Here is a 23770-nt window from a genome sequence, read left to right as displayed (position 1 = left end):
AAAAGAAGAACTACAAACTTATAAATTAGCAATACACCAGTACAAATTCGCATAGGCGTTTAATTTCAACTCCCGCCAGTTCGGTGGGATGTCTGAAATAAGCGCCAGAGTCATTACATTTTATATCCAGATTGGCACAAAAGAGCTTGTAGGAGTCGCTCTCAAAATTGACCGATGGGCAGCACATCGCCCACTATTAAGTATGGTCACATACTTCACCGATTTGGTAGAACTAAGTACGTAACATTCTTCTATAATGTCTTTGAAGTGTGCCTCGTGTATGATATCACTATTATATATATTCTTAAAATGGTCCAAATCGAACAGAAACTTGTAACAAGAACATGTGGACCCCGTTGCACATTGTTGATTTTTTGTCATTCAATATGTGAGATACGTAATTTAAATTCGGAAAAAATATATTCCTAATAATATTATGACTGAGTGTCCAAAAGTTAATTGGATCGGATCAATGCTTCCCTTAAACCGCATATACCTAATATAAAGATTTTCAAACATCCAGAAAACTTTATTCTCCATATATCTGCCAATATTTGAGTTATCTCAGTCAATATGAGAGAGCGTGGCTTTCTAATACCACGTTTTCCACATCAACTCAATATATATTAAATTTTGCCTCTTCGGTTGCGTTTATATCACATACATACATACATATGTATATCTGATCTGAAGATATTGATTGTAATTTATTCACTATTTCTTTAAATTACGAATGCTAAATTCTTTAGCAACATTTTTTAACGAAAAGGTACTATAAGCGCTTGAAGACATTTGATTCTTACTAGTTACCCTTAGACCTTATTTGCTTCACTTACTATAATAAAATTCACATTCTCACTATATTCATAATGCAGAGTTACATTTGTTCAGAAAGTTTTAATATTGATTAAAGTTTGTATTTTTCGTCAAAAGCTCTTTTACTATTGCAGACAACAACCCGAAACAAAACCATATGAGTATATTTATAGACAGGTACATACTATACATATCATAAATAAATACAAGGTGCGTTCCAAAGTAAACAGGAGTTAAAAAAAACAAAACAAATGGTTTTTTTCGATAAAATCAATTTATTTTATTCAAACTAGTCTCCTTCTGTTTCAATACAGATTTTAGCACAGTCCAAAAGCAAGTCGAACGAGTATTTTATCTCGTTGGCCGGTATGGCCGCCAACTTTCGGCTGATTTTTGATGAATTCACGCATAGTATAAATTTTGTAAAAAGAGTACAAAGTATGGAGTTGTAAGGAACCTTCAATTTCATCCCCTTCTGTTCCTCGTTCCATTTCCACAAAGGTGCTCCAATACTTTAACCACCGATCGATCTGATCTGTTATCTGACGTAAACCAAATTCGCTGTTTCGGTCCAGCTAGTTGAGAAATGTTCTTCTGTCCATTCGAATTTCATCAAATTAATAATGTAAATTTTGATTATTACAAAGAACTAAAAAATTATTTTCCATGTAATACGCTTTCCAAACTACCCTTTTCTAAATGTAGAGGGAATGTGATATGAAGCCCGTGATAACAGTAGGTTAGAACTAACAGGCCAGTTATTGCATAACAGAATGTTTTTATTTTTTAATTAAAAACAAACTACACGAAAGCATTACAAATGTAAATGTACTATTTCATGTTTTCGATATTAATGGCGTTTGTCTGGTTCGCTCACCTCGAGTTACATACCTATATATACCAGATGATGAATCTACTAACTACACAACTTGTGTTTTGGATTTAGTTTAAAAATAGTTCTCATTGGCGATATGAGGATTTTGACTGTCACGATTATATTCATTGGCCTAATTTGGTTTTGCTTGGTAATATGATTGAAAATATATAAAGGCATAATGTGCTTTATACAAATGAAGGAAATCACTCTCAGATCACTTGCTTTATAATTTCAGGCTGAACAACCGTATACGGTACAAAATGAAGCGCTTGAACCATTTAAAGGACTGAGGGAAACTTCCGTCGACATGTCTAATTTAAAAACTGTGGGGCGCCAACGTTTTTTGAATGGTTCGGTCGCAATACTGCAGGACCTGGATAGTGATAACTTTAAATTTCAAGTAGAATTATTTTCGAGTCCACAGGGTGATGGTCAATATAAGCAACTACCAATGGGTGTGCCAATGACTAGAGTTTGCGATGGATTCAAAGATTTGTACACAAAAATCATACAACCTTCTCTAAAACAGGGAGAAAATACGAACTTCCCGTTCATACCGGATGAAGGGTTGTGTCCTTTACCAGCTGGAGAGTATTATATAAAAACTGTAGAGTTTGATACGGATACCTGGCCGAATCAGATTCCACGCGGTGTCCTAAAGGCTGTGTTAACATTTTTCAAGAATGAAGTGAGTGTTGGAGGAACTGTGATGAAAATGAAAATCGAGGATCGACAATAATCAAAGAATCAGTGAAAACCAAAATTAATAAACGGTTACCAGCAGATCATATGTAGTTGTACTGAAAACATGGTGGAGGGAATTGAATATTTTTAGATATAGTTCTCTAGGTGACATAAAGATTTTATTTGGGTGCAGGCTTTTTCCATATGTTTGATGACTATCAACACTGTCACTTTTGTTTTTGACAACGTGGATAACTTAATATCAAAGCATATTTACATATTGACAGCATTAAATATTATTTTTATACATATCGAAATTGCATTTATTATTTTTTGGGTTTTCAATCATTAAAAATTATGTTCATTTAAAAACTCATTAGATAAACCTTCCATGTACGAGTATATTAAAGAAGCAAACGTTGGAGACCCTATAAATATTGAAGAAAATCATGAAATTAAAACATCTATGGGTATGAACATTACCTTTTTGATTACTTCATAAATATTCGTAAAACAAATAACAACGAACCCATAATTGAGAATTATTTACTTTATTGAATAGTTTTGAAATTATTTACATTCTAAATACCTTGTTTGCGCTTGCTGAACAAGAAACGACAGTAGACGAAGGTTTGGCGATTAAAGTGAATCACAAACCGATACCTTTTGTGAAAATAATACTTCTTGAAATTATCTTTCGCTTTTGCATTTTTAATAAATTTACAATGCATGAAACTTACTTATGTATGTCATGTAATCGATAAATAAAWAAGAATATTATACAGTTGAACTTCCATAACTCTTCTTGAAATTGAAGTTCGCCATAACTAGAACTCTTGAATGGCAATAGTCCATATATGTAGGTATATAATACTCTTACATTATTTACACTATTGAGTATGGTCACATATCTCGGGACCTGCTTCTAAGGCAAAAGTCATACAAATTTTTAAATAGGCCCGTGATTCTCTAATAGCCCTGACAGACGACAGCGCTTAGTTGCATTGGCAGGCTTAATTTAAATTAACTTGCGCATTTGACCCATGTTAATGCAATGCACAAAAATTTCGTGCATTTAGCTGAATTTAGCATATTTGAGTAGACAACACTGCCCAAAAATGGTGAGTTTTTGCTATTGTTTGACAGATGTCGTTTGAAATCTGCCGCCTTCTTTTGTAAACAGTTTTTATATTGTTAATTAAATTATGTGCAAGTATAATAACTAAACAAATTTTAATATTTTTGGATGGCATTCATTTTTCCAATATTCTTAACTTTTTCGCACACTTTTTCCGCATTACAATTAATTATTGCTTTTAATTTCACTCTATTATCCTTTCAGGTAGTTAATAATAAAAGAATTTTTTCGTTAAATTTATATTGATTTTCCAAAAATACCAAAATTTCTATTAACAATTTATCTTATTCATTTTTATTTCACTTTTTTTTAATAAATAAACAAAATTTGCTATCAGCTGTCTAAATGCACAAGTCTGCCGACTGTCACCATAAAATTTCAATACATTATAACAGATGATATTGAATAACCGGATATTATACATATACCCTACGATTATGACTGCTATCTAATCTAATTCGAAGTTTTTATGTGGATTATGGTGTTTCGAGTTAGAGTAGTTCAACTGTATTTCCTTTTGCGGTGTGTTTCTGAAGGAAGCTCAAAAAGTCTATTTTTTGACAAAACTTGAGTGGAAGCATAATCGAAGTTAATTTTCGTGTCCCAATAACACTTTTTATCGAAGTACTATTACTTTGTACACAATACATATTCGATAATTTATTGAGCATATGGCAATCTTAGCGAAACCACTTTTTCGTGGATGCTTACACCACCAAAGGAGATTAGCACGAACTAGTTACATATTTATATATATTATAGTATATATTAATTAACTTAAAAGGCTATTTTACCATCAAATCTTAGTTCATATATATATGTATAAATACTCATGCATTGTTTACATGCTTCGTTATGAATTCGCACAATGTCGGATGTGCGTTTTGCATAAGTAAATATTTCTTCATAAGTATTCATCATCTCTCGCATAATTTTAATATTTTCAATTCTAATTTTTAAGGCGAAATGTCAATATATATAATATAATATATTTTTTAAATTTTTTTGGCACAAATGAGTTWAGTAAATATGTTTAATTTTTGTACATATGTAATAAAAGACAATCTATGTAAGTAAGTTTATTTTGATTATAAGAGTAAATTGTTTCACTTATTAAATACATATATATTAAGCATATACATTGTTACTAATACGTACCATATATATAAATTTGACGAGACAATAGATTTTCTGATTTGAACTATGTAATTCGTACGGTAAAAATAATAATATAAACTTGGTTTTATAGCTAAACTGGACCGTGGACTTTCTAACAACTTTGTAGACATAGAGAAATTAGTATGAAGTGAGTTCCCTTATGTCATTTGAAACTGAAACATCTAGACGTATGTACATCACAAAGTATAATAGACACGCCGAAAAAATTGGGTAGCTTAAAAAATTAAAATGAGATTCCACCGAGAGCGACCTTGCACAGGTACAGAGTTTTCGCAATCCAAAATTTTCAGGAAAGTATTCAACGAAACATGATATCTTTGAAGTGTAACGATCAACCTAATTTTACGATCATTGAAAATAATTTGGTGGTAAGTAAAAAGTGTGCTTCATGAAATTCTTAATTTTTATCCAGTTTCTTAAATTTGTGGGGAATATCTGTCAAAAAATTTTACGTGTTTTTTTTTCTTTTACAAACAATTTAAATTTTTCAGTCTGCATTCAACAAATTGTTAATCCAATATTCCTGCTATTATATGGTATAGCTGTTATCAAATTATATAACCGATAAGTCAGTGTTGGCTTCTAATACCAATACTAGGAAAAAAATAAAATTTAAACGCTTTAGTAACTACCTGATACCAATTACACTATTTACATTCACGTAATTGGTAATCATGCATTACTTTTTCTAGTGTATGTTGACGTTATGGTAACCACATGATAAAAAACAAGAAAAAACGTTAACTTCGGTTGCACCGAAAAGTTTTCCATACGTGTACAAACACTTTATTCCGATCATTCAGTTTGTATGGCAGCTATATGCTATCGTCAACCGATCTGAACAATTTCTTCGGAGATTACATAGTTGCTTTAGAAAATAGCCTGTGCCAATCATTGTGAAAATACATTGTGAAATGTGAAAGTTTTTCATACCAAAACTTGATTCCGATCGTTCAGTTTGTATGGCAGCTATATGTTATTGTGGTCCGATTTCGGCAGTTCCGACAAATGAGCAGCTTCTTGTAGAGAAAATGACGTTTTGCAAAATTTCAAAACGATATCTTAAAAACTGATGGACTATTTCGTATATATACAGACAGCCAGACAGACAGACGGACATGGCTAAATCGACTCAGCTCGACATACTGATCATTTATACATATACTTTATAGGGTATCCGACCCTTCCTTCTGGGTGATACAAACTTCGTGACAAACTTAATATACCCTGTTCAGGGTATAATAATAAAACACATTTGGGCTGAAAACACTATTGACCGACAATTTGTTGTTATCGGGTTGTAGTCCACATTTGATTATATCTGAAAATAAAGAGAGAATGAATGAATTATAATGATAAACGTAAACAAGTAAGAAAGGGTAAATTTCTGCTGTACTTGAACATTTTATAATTTCGAAATTTGTAAAGCTCAAAGGCGGGGAAATATTTTCCGATGTAGAAAAACTTTATACTAAAAACGATATGAAAGAACTTAACATTCATTATTCGATTAATATTTGACAGATGTCGCTGTTTATGTGTTCAGCAGACATAGAATAAACAAAAACAATTTTATTGTAAACCATTCATTATTCGAAGAAATAAAAAATGAATGGTTTTCTTCGAATAATGAATGGTTTACAATAAAATTGTTTTTGTTTATTCTATGTCTGCTGAACACATAAATATTAAAATACAATCGTTCTTATGGACACAGTTATTTTGACAGATGCACGACTACATGATAGTAGGCTCTCAGTTGTTGCTCTCGCTAATTTAAAAATATTTTTTAATTTGCCGACGACAGTAGAGAGGTGTAGGGATGCCACTAATATGTAAAATTATTCAAAAATCTAATAAACCGTTTAATTTACTCATTTACTTATTTTTTGCATAACAAATTTCACTTTGAACAAAATATTAAAATTTCATTGAAATGAAAGGTATTAGTGTGGCAACAACGATATTGTGTATATACAAAATGAACAGCTGTGTTGTTTTGTGTACATGGCTGCCATTGTTATGTCGGTACCTTCTTACAAATGTTCATGTAGCAGGCTTCACGACGGCATTTACAGTGCAGCACAGTCGTGCAGTCATGTCGTGTCGCTGTCTATGTGTTCAGCCCATTAGTCTCATAACTACATTTTGCTTGTCCAAAATGTTTACATTAAGGAAAGGCATTCACTTAATTTTATAAAAGTTTCACACATTTGCTGAATATTGGGCTGGATTATTTTTAAACCACAAGAAGATCTACATTATTTTTGATACATCCTTTTTGAACTCAAGGACAAACTATTTTCAGAAAGCTATGATCCAATTTATAATATTTTTAGACGTACCTCGTTTGATAGTACCTCATCATTTGTTCAAGGTTTGAAGCTTGATTTATATTCTGTAGAGTGAAAGATTCATACAGAATCAGAATTTTTTATAAATGAGAAGTAAGCGTGGTTGTTGACCGATTTTTCCCATTTCCACAACGTAAGAAATAAAAGATCACAAAATTTCCTACATTAAATTTGCCCAAAGGTGACCAATGTCAAAATTTTTGAAATATAATACTTCATTCCAGCAAGTTTGGTTGGAATGGCTTAAGGGTTGTAAGATTTTTACATTCAGTCAATTACAGCGTGGGTCCACGTCCGCTTTTAAAAAATGTTCAGCCCACACATGTCTATCTTCACTGCGATACCTTATATCAAATAAAGGATTTGCATCCTAATTTCAAGCTTAGCTCTAGCCTTTTATAGGTTTTAGCTTAACGGCATTTCGAGATCGTGACAATCGCCAATTACGCTCATCTGTTCCTTGGTTACAAGTGTACTTAGTTTCATCAAGATACATAATTTTTTAGTCAAACTATCCCTTGCACGGACAGACGGATAGACAGACAGTCACTCGGAATTCAACTCGTCTATAGCATTGGATATTTAATAGTTAAATGGAAAATATATTATATCGAATATTTCGGTGTGTGAGTTATCTTCAATAAATTACGTGGACATATGTATATGTTCTCGAGAATACCATATATGAGTATTGCCGGTAGTTACTTCAATCAATTCAAACCTTCTCCTAATCCCACTCTATCCGATATAGTGATTTCGGACTTTCCAGCTGGTGTTAAAGCGTTTGTGTGATATTTTTTAAAGTACAATATATATGACATCGATCGAAGCAGTGATAGTGCGTTAGATCTGCTATCTTTATCGATTGTCCAGTGATAATTTCATGACATTTCATCTGTTGGAAGTGAAGTTATTCCGTTTTAAGTGTCAGTATGTTTGTGTAATCGATGTGAAAATGGGTTTCGAACAAAAGGCAACATTAAGTTTTTTTTTTTAAATAGGTAAAACTTTTATCGAAACGTTTTAATTGATGAAATAAGTTTATGGCGAAGATTGCCTATCCAGTAGCAGAGTGCAGGAGTGGTTTCAACGTTTTCAAAGTAGTCGTGAGGACATAAATGACGATCAACATGTGGGCCAATCAAAATCCGTGATCACCGGAAATTCCATCGAAACTGTGCATGAGTTCATCAAAAATCAGCCGAAATCATCATTAAAATTCATGGAAATGGAATTGAACATCTCCATAGCACCGATTTATCGCATTTTGGCGGCCATACCGGCCAACGAGATAAAATACTCGCTAGACATGCTTTTGGACTGTGCAAAAAGATGTATTGTAATAGAAGGAGACTAGTTTGAATAAAATAAATTGATTTTGCCATTTGTTCTGTTTTTTTCAAGTACTGTTTACTTTGGAACGCACTTTGTATAATAGTTTTGTGCACCTATTGGTTGTACGTATTACCTAAAAATAGTCGACTTAAATATACGATTATATATATATAAATGATCAGGATGAAGATACGAGTTAAAGTCCGAGTCTGTCTTGTGTTCTAAAAACGTAAATTTTCATTGGCCATACAACTTTTTCTGTAGGAGTTATAGCTTTGCGGGAAATCGAGCTGAGTAAACCGTTTTAACCCTTAAAAATTCAACAATGCCTCTTTGTTTTCTTTTCTTGACTACAAATTACCCTTAAAAATTTTATATTTTTAGGGTTCCTACTATCTTGAACAACTTCACTTTGCGGTCATTAAAAATGATTTTGGGGACTTTTGTGATGTTTTTGTAGGTAAACTCTTCTTTTGGACGTCCACTGCATTCACCGTGTTAGGTGCTCGTTTCACCACGTACATATGTATAAACTCGTCATCAAAGCAAGTTTCTGCTTCAACAGTATTTTTTTCCATTTCAAGAAACAATATTTTCTAACCCCACGAAATTCCTTTTAAGACATTTTGTCTCAATAACAAAAGTTGCTTTCTTCAAAATAATATAATTCATAATAATGATCCGACGGCCGTTAAATTTATATTCATTATGGTATATGCCAGCCATGTGTCAGCCGGGACTTCTCAATTATGCCTTCAGCCCAGAATCCATTTAGTGACGCGTTGTTAATGCAATTGTTTTTCAAAAAATCATATGTGGGTTCTCATAACCAAAAAAAGCCGAAATTTTGGCGATTAACAACATCGCTTAAGATGATTTTGGTTTTTTTTAGGGTTTGACAACGCTTTAGTACATAAATAGCGGCAAATTTGATCTTGCGTTAATTTTTGGACACCCTTTATAAAAAATTAGCAACGAGTTTTACACTTCTCAAAATATTAAAAAAGTATTAAAATCAAACATATATTTTCTATTTATTCATCATTAGTCGCTCTGGACAGATTGTATTCTCAAGAGAATGAACCACCCGAGGTTATATAGTCCTGACTAACATTGTAACACCAGTCCTTGTTTCTTTTGATAAATATCGAAATTTTGATATGAAATTAATTTTCATATTATTCAGTTTGTCGGAATTTGCAGACATATTCATTCTTGCTTACCAATTAGCTTAGTTTGGGTCGACGAATATTTAAAATATCGCCTGCTACGATAAAAGTCCATATCTGAATGAAATATAAAAGAGTCACACAAAGCAATTAACTTGTCTCAAAAGGGGCAGTTGCTAAGTGAAGGACCGTCTACTCATTTGTGTAAACATTTTAAAGCTACAAGAAAGCTTGTGGGCAGGACCTAAGCAGCGGAAGGAAAGCGGAGGATGATGCACTAATGTGGCTTGTTGAAAGAACAATGGTAAACTTTATCCATTGTCTGTCAGGAACTGTAAGAGCCGCACATAACTTTTGCTGTGTGGCTTTGGGCGAAAGAGAAAGCCCCACAAAGTGGCTGAAATAAGTTATTGAGCCCTAGCAAGGGGCATGACAACTAATTGCTTTAACACTCTTATGTTGTTTCCATTGTTGCTACTTTGAGTAATTTTAGTAAACAACGTTGGCTAGTGTTATTGCAGCTTTCCTGACCGCATACACCCACTTGCATAGAACTATTTGATTTCAACGTGTACTTGAAATCAATTAATCGCATCTTTGTTCATTTTCTTAAAGGGAAATAAGTAAAGTGATAATCACTTTAATCTCAATCCAAAAGGGTCTAATGAGTTACGAGTACTTTCTATTGTGGATGTTGTAAACTTAAACTTAGAGATACATTCTTTCGATTTTTATGGTGACATAGAAAGCGGAATGACACCTTTATCACATTTTGTTCAAGATGTTATTTTTATGATTGGTTCGTTTTGCTGACGTACTCGTATAATGAGACGGAAAACTTCTACGCCATTACTTTCGAAAAAAGCTTGTGAGATTTCCTAAGCAGATTGGATGACCGTTCAATCTATAACTTGAGAGTCAAACCACCTCATGTGCACTCAATTCTTTTATATTATTCAGTTCTATATGTTCACACATTATGTATAATTTCATGCTTTTCTTGTGGCACAAATGTCGGAAGGTTAGGTGATCATGCATTGGGATAAAGCAATGATGGATTCCAATTTTTTAAGAAAAGTGTATGGAAAATTGTATAATTTAAACAAATTTATCTTGAAAATATATCTGTTATACATATATAGATAGCACAAACATTTTACCTTGAGTTCAAAAATTTCATCGAGTTATCTGCAGTAGTTTAATATATTATAAAAATTTTACAAATTTATTGTACTCTAAAATTCAACATTTAATGAAATTTCTTATCTGGATGTTCAGTTAGTGCTAATTTTCTAAATCGGTGATTTGCGAACTTTCTGATTTGCGAAATATGATCACATATGTCATGAATCGAAAGCTGGATCCTCGCTTATAACGTAATTCTTCCAAATTTAGGATTGCAGAAGAATATGAACATTAAAAAATGTAAATATTTCAATTTTGTTGACTTGACTAGGGGACATTCGTATACAGGTGATTATTAAAGAATTACAATTAAAGAAAACATATTTAAGATCATGCACGCCAACAATGCCATATCTGAATTTCGATTACTTTCTTCGTCTTTTACAAATGTACGTATGCGTGACAATTCGGTGATTCAAAATTAACAGTTTCAATATTTTACTTCAGCACTACCAAAAAGATCGTTTTCGATTATTTGCATTCGGCGAGCAAACGACAATTGGTGCTGCGGTCTCGTGGTGGGTGATATATTGGCACTCAATTGCTAGTGAAGACACTTATTCCGTCTTTTCTCGGTGACAGTACAACGCATGAAGAAAAAATCATAAATAAAATACACCTATGACAAATATTTATTTAGCTTACTTTTATTAGTACTTGTATTACGAAAAAATAAGACTATAATTTCCTTAAGTTTCTTACAACCCACCGATTATTGGTCACGTCTTCAACTGCCTCTATGGTAGAATTATTTTAAATTTAAGAAATTATTTATTATCATTTAAATTATTTTATTATTAGCAAAGAACTGACTAGTTTACCGTAATAAAATAACAATTATTTAAGATTAATTAATTATGTAGATTTAATTTGGATACACTTCAGCTATCTGGATTTGGCTCATTGCAAAAATCATCTTATGTATAGTGTTACTAATTAATTTCTATCTATTCAAGAGAGAATCAAAAATAGAAGCTTACCTCTCCAAATCCGAAACTCTAACTTTAGTATAATATTTCGTTTTTATTAATAATTCTAGGAGAAGTATTGTTCCTCTACAAACTAAAAATTATTTAATGTTACTTAAGATGTAGTAACTCCAGTATTGATCAGCTTATTCGCTTTCGAGTTTCGAAACTAGTTCGAATAATATTAGAAAAATGTGTAATAAATAAATTAATTTCCGTGTAAGAAACTTATCGTTTTTTATGAAATACCCTTACCGAAATTAATTGTTGTTATTGTTAAGGAACTTCACAATTACAGCAATTTCACGTATTTCCCACAGAACATAAGACACTCAAATATATTTTTTTCAGGAAATTATGCGTTAAAATTATAATTAAAATTGCTCGAAAGGGTAGTTGTTAGGCTCTGAGGCGTTAACGGACGACTAAAACCTACATATTTTAAGGTTTTAATTTGTATTGATTATCAGTTACCACTGTGACCCGCCAACTCTTTCGCTTGCAGCCAATTTAAAGTTCGACGCATACAAGTGCATGCTGTCACAAACCTGAAATATGAAAGCGTAAGTGCAAATCTGCAAGAGTTGGCGATGAAAGTGGCAGGTGCACACACGTCGGCAGCAGAGCGAAAACTTTGAATGACTAGGCAAAGGATTTGGAGGCCAAATGTTCAAGGCCTAGCACATTCTTGCCAAGCTGATGTTTTCACTAAGGTGAAAAATACTAATCCACCTTCAAAATCAGATGAATTCTTCATTGTAGAAATAACCAATTTTAATTGAAATATATGAGACACATAAAAATACAAGTGCAAGTTTTATCAGAGTCACGCGAGAGTACGAAACGAGCTTTCAAAGCAATGGTAGAGCACCGCAACTGGTCGCAGAGGCCGTTCAAACCCACTGACCGAAATGGAGCTTGATTTAACTAATGCCGCGATGATGTTGCTCATTCACCACGCACTGACATTTGCCGTTGCACGCTTTGTGGGAAGCTGCAATGTAGGGGCTGTAGTATCACATACAGCGGCCAAAGCGGCGCGCAGGGGACAATGTCGAGTGGAATGTGATTTACTTTCGCTCCCTTGGGATTCATTCGGGGCTTGTAAATATTTAGTTTTATTTTTCATGCGAACTTTCGTATACAGTTTGCTACAGTTTCTTACTGAAGAGACTTACTAAAAGTATACAGAGTTTTTTTGGTATGCAATATGTTTGAAAATCACAGGCTGGATGCAAATACTTTTGTTTTACTTTTCATTAGATGCGTGCACCTACATATATACAAATATAAGTACTACACTTGCATATGCTGGTTATGTGCTACATATAGTAGTAGTAAAGTGCTGACAACCCTAAAAAAAAACAGATGACAATTAGGCTTAGTTAAAATGAGGCGTTAAACGATAGAATAACGTGTCATAATTACTTAACAATATTCCAAAAACACATGTATTCACAACGTGTTCCTGTTTGGTTTGGATTTTGAGCCATCAGATTTCGTTTTGCAATCGGAAGATTGAATACTATGTTTTTAATACTCTCGCAATAAAGTTGCTAATGAGAGTATTATAATTTTGTTCACATAACGGTTGTTTGTAAGTCCTAAAACTAAAAGAGTCAGATATAGGGTTATATATACCAAAGTGATCAGGGTGACGAGTAGAGTTGAAATCCGGATGTCTGCCTGTCCGTCCGTGCAAGCTGTAACTTGAGTAAAAATTGAGATATCATGATGAAACTTGGTACACGTATTTCTTGGCTAATAGCCATAAGAAGGTTAAGTTCGAAAATGGGCAAAATCGGCCCACTGCCACGCCCACAAAATGGCGGAAACCGAAAACCTATGAAGTGTCATAACTAAGCCATAAATAAAGATATTAAAGTGAAATTGGGCACAAAGGATCGCATTAGGGAGGGGCATATTTTAAAGTAATAATGTTTTGGGAAAGTGGGCGTGGCCCCGCCCCCTACTAAGTTTTTTGTACATTGGGAAAGTGGGCGTGGCCCCGCCCCCTACTAAGTTTTTTGTACATATCTCAGAAACTACTATAGCTATGTCAACCAAACTCTACAGAGTCGTTTCCTTCAGGCATTTCCATATACAGTTCAGAAATCGGATAATGACCACGCCCACCTCCCATACAAAGGTTATGTTGAAAATCACCAAAAGTGCGTTAACCGACTAACAAAAAACGTCAGAAACGCTAAATTTTACGGAAGAAATGGCAGAAGGAAGCTGCAWGCAGGATTTTTTTTTGAATTGAAAATGGGCGTGGCGTCGCCCACTTATGGACCAAAAACCATATCTCAGGAACTACTCTACCGATTTCAACGAAATTTGGTACATAATATTTCCTTAACACCCTGATGACGTGTACGAAATATGGGTTAAATCGGTTCACAACCACGCCTTCTTCCAATATAACGCTATTTTGAATTCCATCTGATGCCTTCTCTGTATAATATATCCATTAGGAACCAATGATGATAGCGGAATAAAACTTTACACAAATACGGTATTTGATGCGAGAGTATAAAATATTCGGTGACACCCGAACTTAGTCCTTCCTTACTTGTTTCAATTTAATTCCAATTTTGCGTTGTTTTTGACACCCTTTATAAACATAAATAAGTATGTGAAATTCATTACCCTTTGTTGAGCGCGTAATCTTTCATGGGGCTCACGATGACTGCCTCATGACTATTCACTAAAAGGGCACTTTTGTTTGTATTTCCATAATTTTACAATTGCGAACATTGCGTAAAACACTTGCGTTTTTGCTCGTGTCGAGTTTTGTGTTCTTCTGCGTCCGCTTTCGTTATTTGCGGTTTGCTCCATTTCCTTTACTTTTCCGCTCTTTTTTCAAGCATTTACTACACACTTACACACAATCAATTTTCAGCGACGTTTTGTGGTCTGTCCTTTCTTTCCTCTTGCATCGCCCGCTTTTCCAAGACCTGAGATACATAAATACACAATATCCTTTGTTGGCATTTCGTGTCGCCAAGCATTACCCCTGAATGAAGTAAGTACTCTGAGACTCATTTTAAGCTCATAAACATTTAGAATTGCTTTGTCGATTTGATGCCAGTCCTTTCGAGAAATTATTTTGATATGAAACACACTCACCCCTCAAATTAACGTCAGCCACTGTGGAAAATTGTCCTACATACAAAATGTAGTGGTCAGGTTTTATTGCTTTTTTAATAGCAACTTTGTTTTTTTGGCTTGAATGGCTTTGTAATAGTTTTTTTTTTAAGAAATTGAAAAGTTCTTTACCCAATTAACGCGATATTATGCATGAGGTATAAGGAAGATGTATAGAGTAGTGTTGCTCTAAGTAATCTCTATATTAAAAATTAGTACAGTGCTATAATCCTCCGCTCAGGTAAATTTGCTAAAATAGAAAATGCTTATCTTTATACTCTTGCAACCTTTTGCTACAGAGTTTGTGTTCACCTATCACGGTTATTTAAAGAAAAGTTGAAATCGGGGTGACTGTCTGTCTGTCGGTCCGTCAAAATTTAGATATCTTAATGAGACTTAACATGCCGGTTTCTTAGATCAAAAACGTACAGAAGTACGAGTTCGTAGATGGGCGTAATCGGACCACTGCCACACCCACAAAACGACATTAACCGAAAACTTATAAAGATGTTTAATGTACATATCTCCTAAACCACTAAAGCTACAAAAAACAAATTTGCTAAGCTCGATTACTATAAGAACTGCTACCAAGAGTATGAAAATGAATGAAATGGGAATATAAAACCTGCCCACTCCTCACATAACGACACTGTTCAAAACTACTAAAAGCGCAATAAATCAATAACTAATTAAGCCATACACATTAAAATTTACCTACGAGGTGGTATGAAAGGGCTTTATAAGAACCGGTATAAAAATTGGGCGATGGTCATGGCATTGACCACTTTTTGGTGAAATCCCATATCTCGAGACCCGGTCTACCGATTTCAAAATTTAGTACGTGAGAATTCTCATGTTCTTAGTATACAGTGTAAAAATAGGGGGAAATCGAACTAGAACCACGGCATTTTAACATATAACAAAAATTAAAATTATATTTGATTCTTTCAGTTTTCAGTATACAAATGAAGAATTAATTAATAAATATAACGGGATAAAAAGACTGGGTTAACAGATGGACTCTAGGACTCTTTTGTCCCTCTTTACCGCCAAATTCTCTTTTGGTGTCTTATATTGCTATTCCATAGCTGTTTTTCGAAATCTGCGCAGAAGACAAAATTAAAATTATATTTGAAAATCATTAAGACTCCTTTGTACATATGTATATTTATTCCTGTGAATACATAAGTGATTAATCCTTGTAAACCAACTTGACTTTGAACTTTTAGGATCTGTTGAAGTACAACAAAATTATGTAAAACTAAGAAAGTGAAAGTTGAGTTCGGGTAGTGTCGAGTATTAAACAACTTGATCATAAGCCTTGCCGGTATGAATTTAGAAATATTAAAGGTGAAGGTTTTCGATTTTTCTTCCTCATAAAAATAAAAAAAAGCATAAGCTTTGTTATTTTTTTTTATACCCTTGAATTATTTATAAAATATCTACAGGGCCTTCCAAAGTAAACAAGACGTAAAAAAACAGAACAAAGGTTTTTTTCGGCAAAATCACTTTATTTTATTCAAAACAGTCTCCTTCTGCTTCAATATAGCTTTTTGCATGGTTCAAAAGCATGTGGAACAAGTATTTTAGATCGTTGGCCGGTATGGCCGCCAGTATGCATAACGCTTTCCTTTCATGGGCAAATGCATTTTTCCGAAGAGGAATGCGATAAATCAATGTTTTGGAGATGTTCAATTCCATTTCCATGAATTTCAATGATGATGTCGGCTGATTTTTGTTGAATTCATGCACAGTTTCGATGGAATTTCCGGTGATCACGGATTTTGATTGGCCCACATGTTGACCGTCATTTATGTCCTCACGACAACTTTGAAAACGTTGAAACCACTCGTGCACTCTGCTACTGAATACGCAATCTTCGCCATAAACTTGTTTCATCAGTTGAAACGTTTCGGTAAAAGTTTTACCAATTTTAAAACAAAATTTAATGTTGGCTCTTTGTTCGAAGCTCATTTTCGCACCGATAAGACTATCATACTGACACTTAAAACGCAATAACTTCACTTCCAATGGATGAAATGTCCTGAAATTCTCACTGGACAATCGATAAAGATAGCAGATTCTAACGCACTAGTCGACATATAGATAGGCCACTAGCGCTATGTAAAAGTCCTGTTTACTTTGGAACGCCGTTGTATTACAATATATAATAAAAGAAAAATATTTGTTAAGTATTTGTTACAAATATGAGATATAAATTAGAAAGTTGATAAATATATTACGATACCTACGCGAATTGTTTATTTACATTTTGTCACTACGAAATACATTTACATTTATTTGCATAATTTTATATTTACTTTAATACGAAGTTCTGTTACTTTTTGCTTAGTGACTATATTTTTTTCATTTAAGAAAACGAAACTCCATGGAAATTGCGAATTGTAATACACTATAATGGATTTATCTTCAAGATATTAAATATATAATATATATTCACTTCACCACACAGTATTAACAATATTGAACACTATTGAAACGATAAATGTATGACAACCTTCAGCACAATATGGAATAAACTACATAAAAAATTAGACCAAATAAACTGCATTTCGGAACACTTCGATAAATTATCTAATTATCTTCGCTTCCCAATTTCAATTTGTAATATATAGTATGTTGAATAATATATGTATGCAATATTATATTAAAAGTAAATTATAAATTTTCATGTTATTGCGAAGAATGCTTCAAGATAGCAGGTGAGTGTGTCAAGAATGTATTTTTAGCTACATTCTCATAAAACTTAAATAAACTTCGTACGAATAATATAATACTTTAGACTAAGCCAATATGACCAAAAATTGTCGAAATCCAACAAAAACTGTTCACCCCTAGGTCAGTTCTCATCGCGAATTCAGTGCGTGCGGTCACAAAACTTAGTGCGTACGATTGAGGTAGTGCGAGTTCTTGTCCGTGCAGTTTTGTAAACATATTATCGTGTGTAATAAAAAGCGAAAACTCAAAAACAAAACCCCGACTTGATGGCTAGTGAGGACGTCTTAACAGTCGGTATGTGTGTAACACACAAATTGATAATAGCAATGCCATTGATAAAAATCTCATTATTTTAAAACGCAGAGACAACTAGAAGTGTTTTCAAACTACCGCCGATTTTCGTACCACAAGTAAACGATGTAAATAAAATGATAGTCAATTTCTCAACTTTAATTGGTAGAGAAAATTTTTCGTACAAGTCCGGCTGAGTCGGACAAGCCAGAGTCATGCCTGCAAACAGTGACTCTTATAGAAAACCTGTGACGTGACTCAAATGATATAATTTTTCACCTGTATAAAATAAAATTGTTATAAAAAATATCCACTATTCCACACCCATAGACGACATTATACTTCACTTATATCAAAAAGGTCATATTGTGAGAAACATTGTTAACGCAAAAAGTGAAGTTACAAAGATGCCAATGTCACTGTTTTTTGCTGACTTAGAGCCGTCGGCAAACAACAAAAGTGTATTTGACATTAATCAATTATGTAGCGCGGTAGTGAAAATCGAACCTCGCAAATTTAATGACTTAGTTCAGTGTCATCGCTGTCAAGAATTTGGACATACTAAACGATACTGTAGAAAGTCATACAGATGTGTTAAGTGCAGTCTGGACCACCAGACTGCTCTTTGCGAAAAAGACCCTGGTACTCCATCAAAATGCGTACACTGCTAGTAAAATCACACTGAATAATACTAGACCTAAAGATGGTGTTCGCTCAAGTACTGAGCAACCAGTTTACAATAACAACTTTACTTACGCAGAAATTACGAAAGGACAACAAAACACTGCTGCACATAGCCACAGCAATTTCGAGAAGCTAGAAGCGCTAATTTCCAAACAAACTCAACGTTAATATCAATGATGTCTTCTCTTGTTTCAAAATTATGCAATTAAGCCTTAAGATGGCAATATGGAATGCCAATGGACTTAGTAACCATAGATTACGAGTAGAAGTGGAACATTTTATTGCAACGAACAACATAGATATTCTCATGATCTCAGAAACTCATTTCACTAACAATTTGCAATTATAGTTAAGTCAACTTTAAAATATAAGATATTAGAACCAATATCGTTGCCTTCAGTTCAAGCTGCGTCCGTTGAAATCACAAGCGTTAATGGGGGGATTGCTATAACCGCACTGTATCTACCTCCGTGTTTCAACATAAGTAAACAGTCATTTACTAATTTTTTAACAAACTGGACGGTAGATTTCTAGCTGGTGGTGATTTCAATGCCAAAAATCCATGGTGGGGTTTGTATTATGGAAACAAATTTAAATGTTCTTTCTACTGGTTGTACCACTGACTGGCCCACAGATCTCAGCAATACCCCTGATTTGATTGATTTTGCTATTTATTCTGGAATTGACGCTAACCTATTCGAAATAACAAATAATTACGATCTTATTTCAGACCATTCCGCTTTAATTATTCATTCTAATTTGACTGCTTTACTTAATGCTCAGAAACAGCATATATTAAATAAAAGATCCGATATTAAACTCTTTCAATTTCGACTTGAATCCAATGTAAATCTCAAAATTGAGATAAATTCAACTAGGGATTTAGATGATGCAGTAGAGATTTTTACTAACAAAATACACGAAGCCGCCTTCTTAGCCTCAACCAACTATTGTAATACTATAACTTCTCGAACACATAGAAGCAGACAACTATATTCTGATGAAATATCTAAATTGGTTAAGAACAAGAGGCGACATCGAAGGATATGGGACAACAGCAGGAATCCGAAACGAGGACATCAACCAGCTGGGCAGCGGCACCTTCCCAATTCCCCGGACATTCCAGGTACATGCCTTCAAATCATAGTCCTTAATTCGTTTGCCATGGCCGTCATCAAAGGGAGGATCACTCATCCGAGGCTTGTTGTTTCCTTTTATTGGGGGTGGTTTTCCTTACGTGGTGGTCCCAAACCCAGCGCACAACCCTATGTAGGGGATATTTCGCCTTCCTATGTAAAAGAATCGTTTCTGGCCACTCCCAAGTGATTGGCGATCAGAGAACTTTCCTCACTTGCGTGAACTTCTGCACATGACTCCATTCCCCGCTATTCGATATTTTTACCTATTGTAAAAATCGCAACGCACTACTGAAAGTGCCGACTTAAGCAGCTGCTTTAAACAAACTAGTTGACAGATCGCGCTCATATTTGGCATAGTAATTAAGGACAGTTTTACCAAAATGTTCGCAGCTGGTTCTTAACAATATGCAGCAAACTTTGTATTATGGACTGTGTGTTTTCAATTATTGTCATGCTGGAACTGTAAGCTCCAATTTCTCAGCTATTTCATTCCAATTGTTGTTAAAAATATTAATGTATACACTCTGATCGATAACTGACTCTCTAAATGTTTCCAAAAAGGTTTCCTACGCAAACGCCATACTTGCCTACACCACTATGCTTCTTCTTCCATTGTTTGTCGTGCCAACTATATTTTCCTTTTTAGATGCTTCTTCCCTTTTCCCTTGATACCAAATGTACAGAATTTACTCTAGACTGGTCCAACGAGATCAATTCGTCTATAAAATTTCCCTTCTAGAAATGTTTCAGAACTATTTTCGCTGTCTAACTGAAACCTTTTTGCCCTTCTGCTCCATGCTGTTATACTCCGAAATGTGATGCAAAAATTAGACGAAAGTGTTCAATATCAATTGCCCAATGGCAAGCCAACAAAATATACTTTGGAGGTCTGTAATGTGTGAAGAAATTGAATCTCATGATATCAACGCACTTGGGAACTGCCTATGGAAAAGAAAGCCATTCCGTCGAAATGGGTTTTCAAAAGAAAGGTAAGTGCAGACGGACGTTGTAAAGCAAGGCTTGTGGTGAAAGGATTCAACCAGAAGCAGCACATCGATTATGACGAGACATTCGCACCAGTTGTGAGATATACATCAATTCGGCTTTTGCTTGCTCTTGCATTGAAATATAATCTTACTGCTTACCAAATGGATGCTGTAAGTGTTTTTTACATGGCGACTTTAAAGAAGAGATTTCAATGACTCACCCGAGTGGCTTTGATGATGGATCCGGTCGCGTCTGCAAGCTGTAAATATCGTTATATGGTCTGAAGCAATCTAGTCGTGTCTTGAACATAAAGCTCAATTCAACGCTAGTTAGTTTCGGCTTGCAGCGCTGCAACGTCGACCAATGCGTGTATTTTCTTGTCGCTGACAAAAAAATTCTATTCGTCATTTCGGAATGAAGGAATGCAATCCTGTAAGCAAACCCCTCGACGTTAACAAAAAGTTGTCCGCGGGGATGTGCCCAACTAATGACGAGGATAGGGAAATGGCTACTGTTAACTATAAGCAAGTTATTGGATGTCTGCTGTTTGCCGCTCAGGTCACACGCCCTGATATATGCTGTCAACTTGTTAAGCCGATACAGAACGAACCCATGAAAGGCACATTGGACTGCAGTAAAGCGGGTCATGCGCTATCTCAAGGAAACTATTGACAAGGGCTTAGTGTATAAGAGTAGTCCTGATGAAATCGTTGGTTTTTGCGACGCGGACTGGGCAAATGATGTAAGTGATCGCCGCTCAACAACTGGCTGTATTTTTTCTTTGCTGCCATTTCCTGGGCTATTAAAAGGCAACGAACTGTAGCCTTATAATCTGTCTTCTGCGATAACAAGAGCGCTATACACATAACTGAAAATAACTCATATTCAAGTAGAACGAAGCATGCAGACATCAAATCAAAATTCACCAAAGAAAAGATTGAAGATGGTCACCGATAAAATGATGGCCGATATATTATTATTTATTATTTACAAAAGCATTATCTTCGCCAAAAACAAAACAGCTGTCAAATGAATTTGGCTTAAAATAATTTATTCTCATCTTATTATTAGTAAAATACTTACTCATAACTGAAATGTATTACTTTTCAATTAATTTCTTATTGTATAACGAACTATAATTTCTATATCCATTTTGTAATGAACATAAATATTCAATTTAAGGAAGGTGTTGAGATGAAAATTGTACATTGGTGACTTACAGATGTCATTATGAATAGAAGCTACGTTCATATTTTTTTTTAATTTTTTATTAAAAAGAGCTTTAATCTATTTGGAGCAGCAAAATGCAAATTATTTATAGTTATTTATTTGAAATAAAATTTCGAGAAATGAATAAAAATTAAATGTCCAACTCGATTAGCGAATGTTAACGATCAGAAATGCATGGTTGCAGCAGATAAACAAATGTATGAGTCCCTTCTCCGGCCTTAATATTAGAAAAAGTAATTTAACCCTTACCTCTCCAACGTTTCAACAACAGTTCTTCTATTCTCGGCTTTCACTTCCCGTGTCTAAGTGAATCTCAGTATTGGCATCTCTTAAACTAAGCCCATTGAAACTCGAACAATTTTCTAGCTCATTGCACTGTTCTGAGGGTAGTACACTTTGATTGACGATGTCTATTCGCTCAATGCCATTACCAGCTTCATCGCCGCCTCTGGCAACCAAGTTGTAACTATCTTGATCAACACCACCGAATTCTCTTGCATTGCAATTTATATCAGGGCAAGTGAAACTGGGCTGTCGTCGCTCCTGGAAACAACTAGATCCTTTTTGCTGTTGTCGTTGCTGTATTGTCGATATTCCATTGCCAGTCATCGAATTATCACTGTAGCAATTAGTATACATTACTAGCTCAACCGAGTTGTTAAGTTCGTTCGTTGTGTCCTCATCGTACTCATCTGAGTCAGACACTTCAGAGAGGCTGTCCGAATCATCGCAATCGAAGTAGCTGCTCTATAAATGAAAAATATACTTTAAATTTAATATTTTTCTGATCACGAAAAGATTAAATTGACTTAGTAACAAGTCAAAAATACAATAAAGGAATTGTTTAATGATCTATATGGAAAACAGATTGACACTAACTTTTTTTGGTAAAAAACATTCTATAATATACTATATTATACCATAAATATTAAAATATTTGAAATGGTAGGACAAATGGATACAAGTGTAATAAATTTGATAAAAATACCGGGTTATCCAATAGGGATGATATGATTCTAAGTGTCGTTTTGTAATGATCTGTAAGTTTATTAGGTATACGCAAGAACAACGTTCGAAATTATTCATGAACAATCAGTATCTAAATTGACAGTTTTGTGTCGTTTTGGTCTGGTGAAATTTCTCTTCAAGCTTTAAAAGTCAATATTCGACGTCGTCATGACAAACGACTTGATTTTTCAGAATAAATCATACTCTTATTGGAAAAATCCGTACATACAGTTATTGTCAGAGAAATAGAAGTCTCAGTATACTAATTATTCTTACAAATGTTTATTATTAATCGGCAGTGGTAAAAAAAAAGAAAATGTTTTAGCCGTAGTTGTTAAACAAAAGTAAAATAATTAAATGGGTAGGAATTTGCTTTGTACTCTTAACAAGGAGATGATTTTTGAGCCTCATAAAAAAGGCGAAAATCGAACTCAGATTGCCAAAATTTTGAATTGTTCGAGGCAAATAAATATACTTGTATAACGCCATAACTTTGGAACTCCATTGAAAATTTATGGATGCAATTACTATTTATGTATAATATACATACATATGTATATATTTTGAACATTTACTAATGTTTTACAAGAAATAGTGTTTTGATCAAAACTACGTAATTTAATATTTAATAATCCAAAAATATTTGGAATATAACACGGCAACACACCACAACAGGTTTGAGTAGTTTTTGAGGCATCTGAACGTTTTAGAATTAGGCAATCCGACTGAATGCCTATTTTATACCGTTAGTTTGGTTACTTGAGAAGACACGAAAAAAACTTTGAATTTAAATTTGTTGAAGCGAATTATTTATTTATTTATTTTTTTTATTTATTT

The 23770-nt window shown here is 34.0% G+C and overlaps 2 protein-coding genes across 2 annotated transcripts in view; one reads left to right on the top strand and one right to left on the bottom strand.

Moving 5' to 3' along the window:
* Positions 1-1758: 1758 nt before the first annotated feature.
* On the top strand, positions 1759-2678 carry LOC108965004. Its single transcript, XM_018927133.1, has 2 exons — positions 1759-1841; positions 1929-2678. The coding sequence occupies exons 1-2, from the start codon at positions 1788-1790 to the stop codon at positions 2430-2432; spliced, it is 558 nt and encodes a 185-aa protein (XP_018782678.1). The 5' UTR covers positions 1759-1787; the 3' UTR covers positions 2433-2678.
* A 3212-nt stretch (positions 2679-5890) lies between these two features.
* LOC108965002 overlaps positions 5891-23770 on the bottom strand; it is a 32827-nt gene continuing 14947 nt past the window's right edge. The window contains exons 6-7 of the mRNA XM_018927130.1: positions 22175-22672; positions 5891-6015 (exon numbers count right to left, since the gene is read on the bottom strand). Coding sequence (XP_018782675.1) covers positions 22202-22672 — 471 coding nt within the window. The 3' untranslated portion in view covers positions 5891-6015; positions 22175-22201. The remainder of the gene's footprint in view (positions 6016-22174; positions 22673-23770) is intronic.

The sequence above is a fragment of the Bactrocera latifrons genome, unplaced genomic scaffold (genome assembly GCF_001853355.1).
Source record: "Bactrocera latifrons isolate USDA-ARS-PBARC rearing strain unplaced genomic scaffold, ASM185335v1 scaffold_131, whole genome shotgun sequence".
Taxonomy (NCBI): domain Eukaryota; kingdom Metazoa; phylum Arthropoda; class Insecta; order Diptera; family Tephritidae; genus Bactrocera; species Bactrocera latifrons.
The sequence above is the reverse complement of the archived record's forward strand: the minus strand, read 5'-3'. Positions and strand labels throughout refer to the sequence as shown.

Coding starts and splice junctions, on each gene's coding strand:
- LOC108965004 (XM_018927133.1), top strand. CDS start 1,788: ATGAGGATTTTGACTGTCACGATTATATTCATTGGCCTAATTTGGTTT. Junction 1,842..1,928: donor GCCTAATTTGGTTTTGCTTG/GTAATATGATTG, acceptor TTATAATTTCAG/GCTGAACAACCGTATACGGT.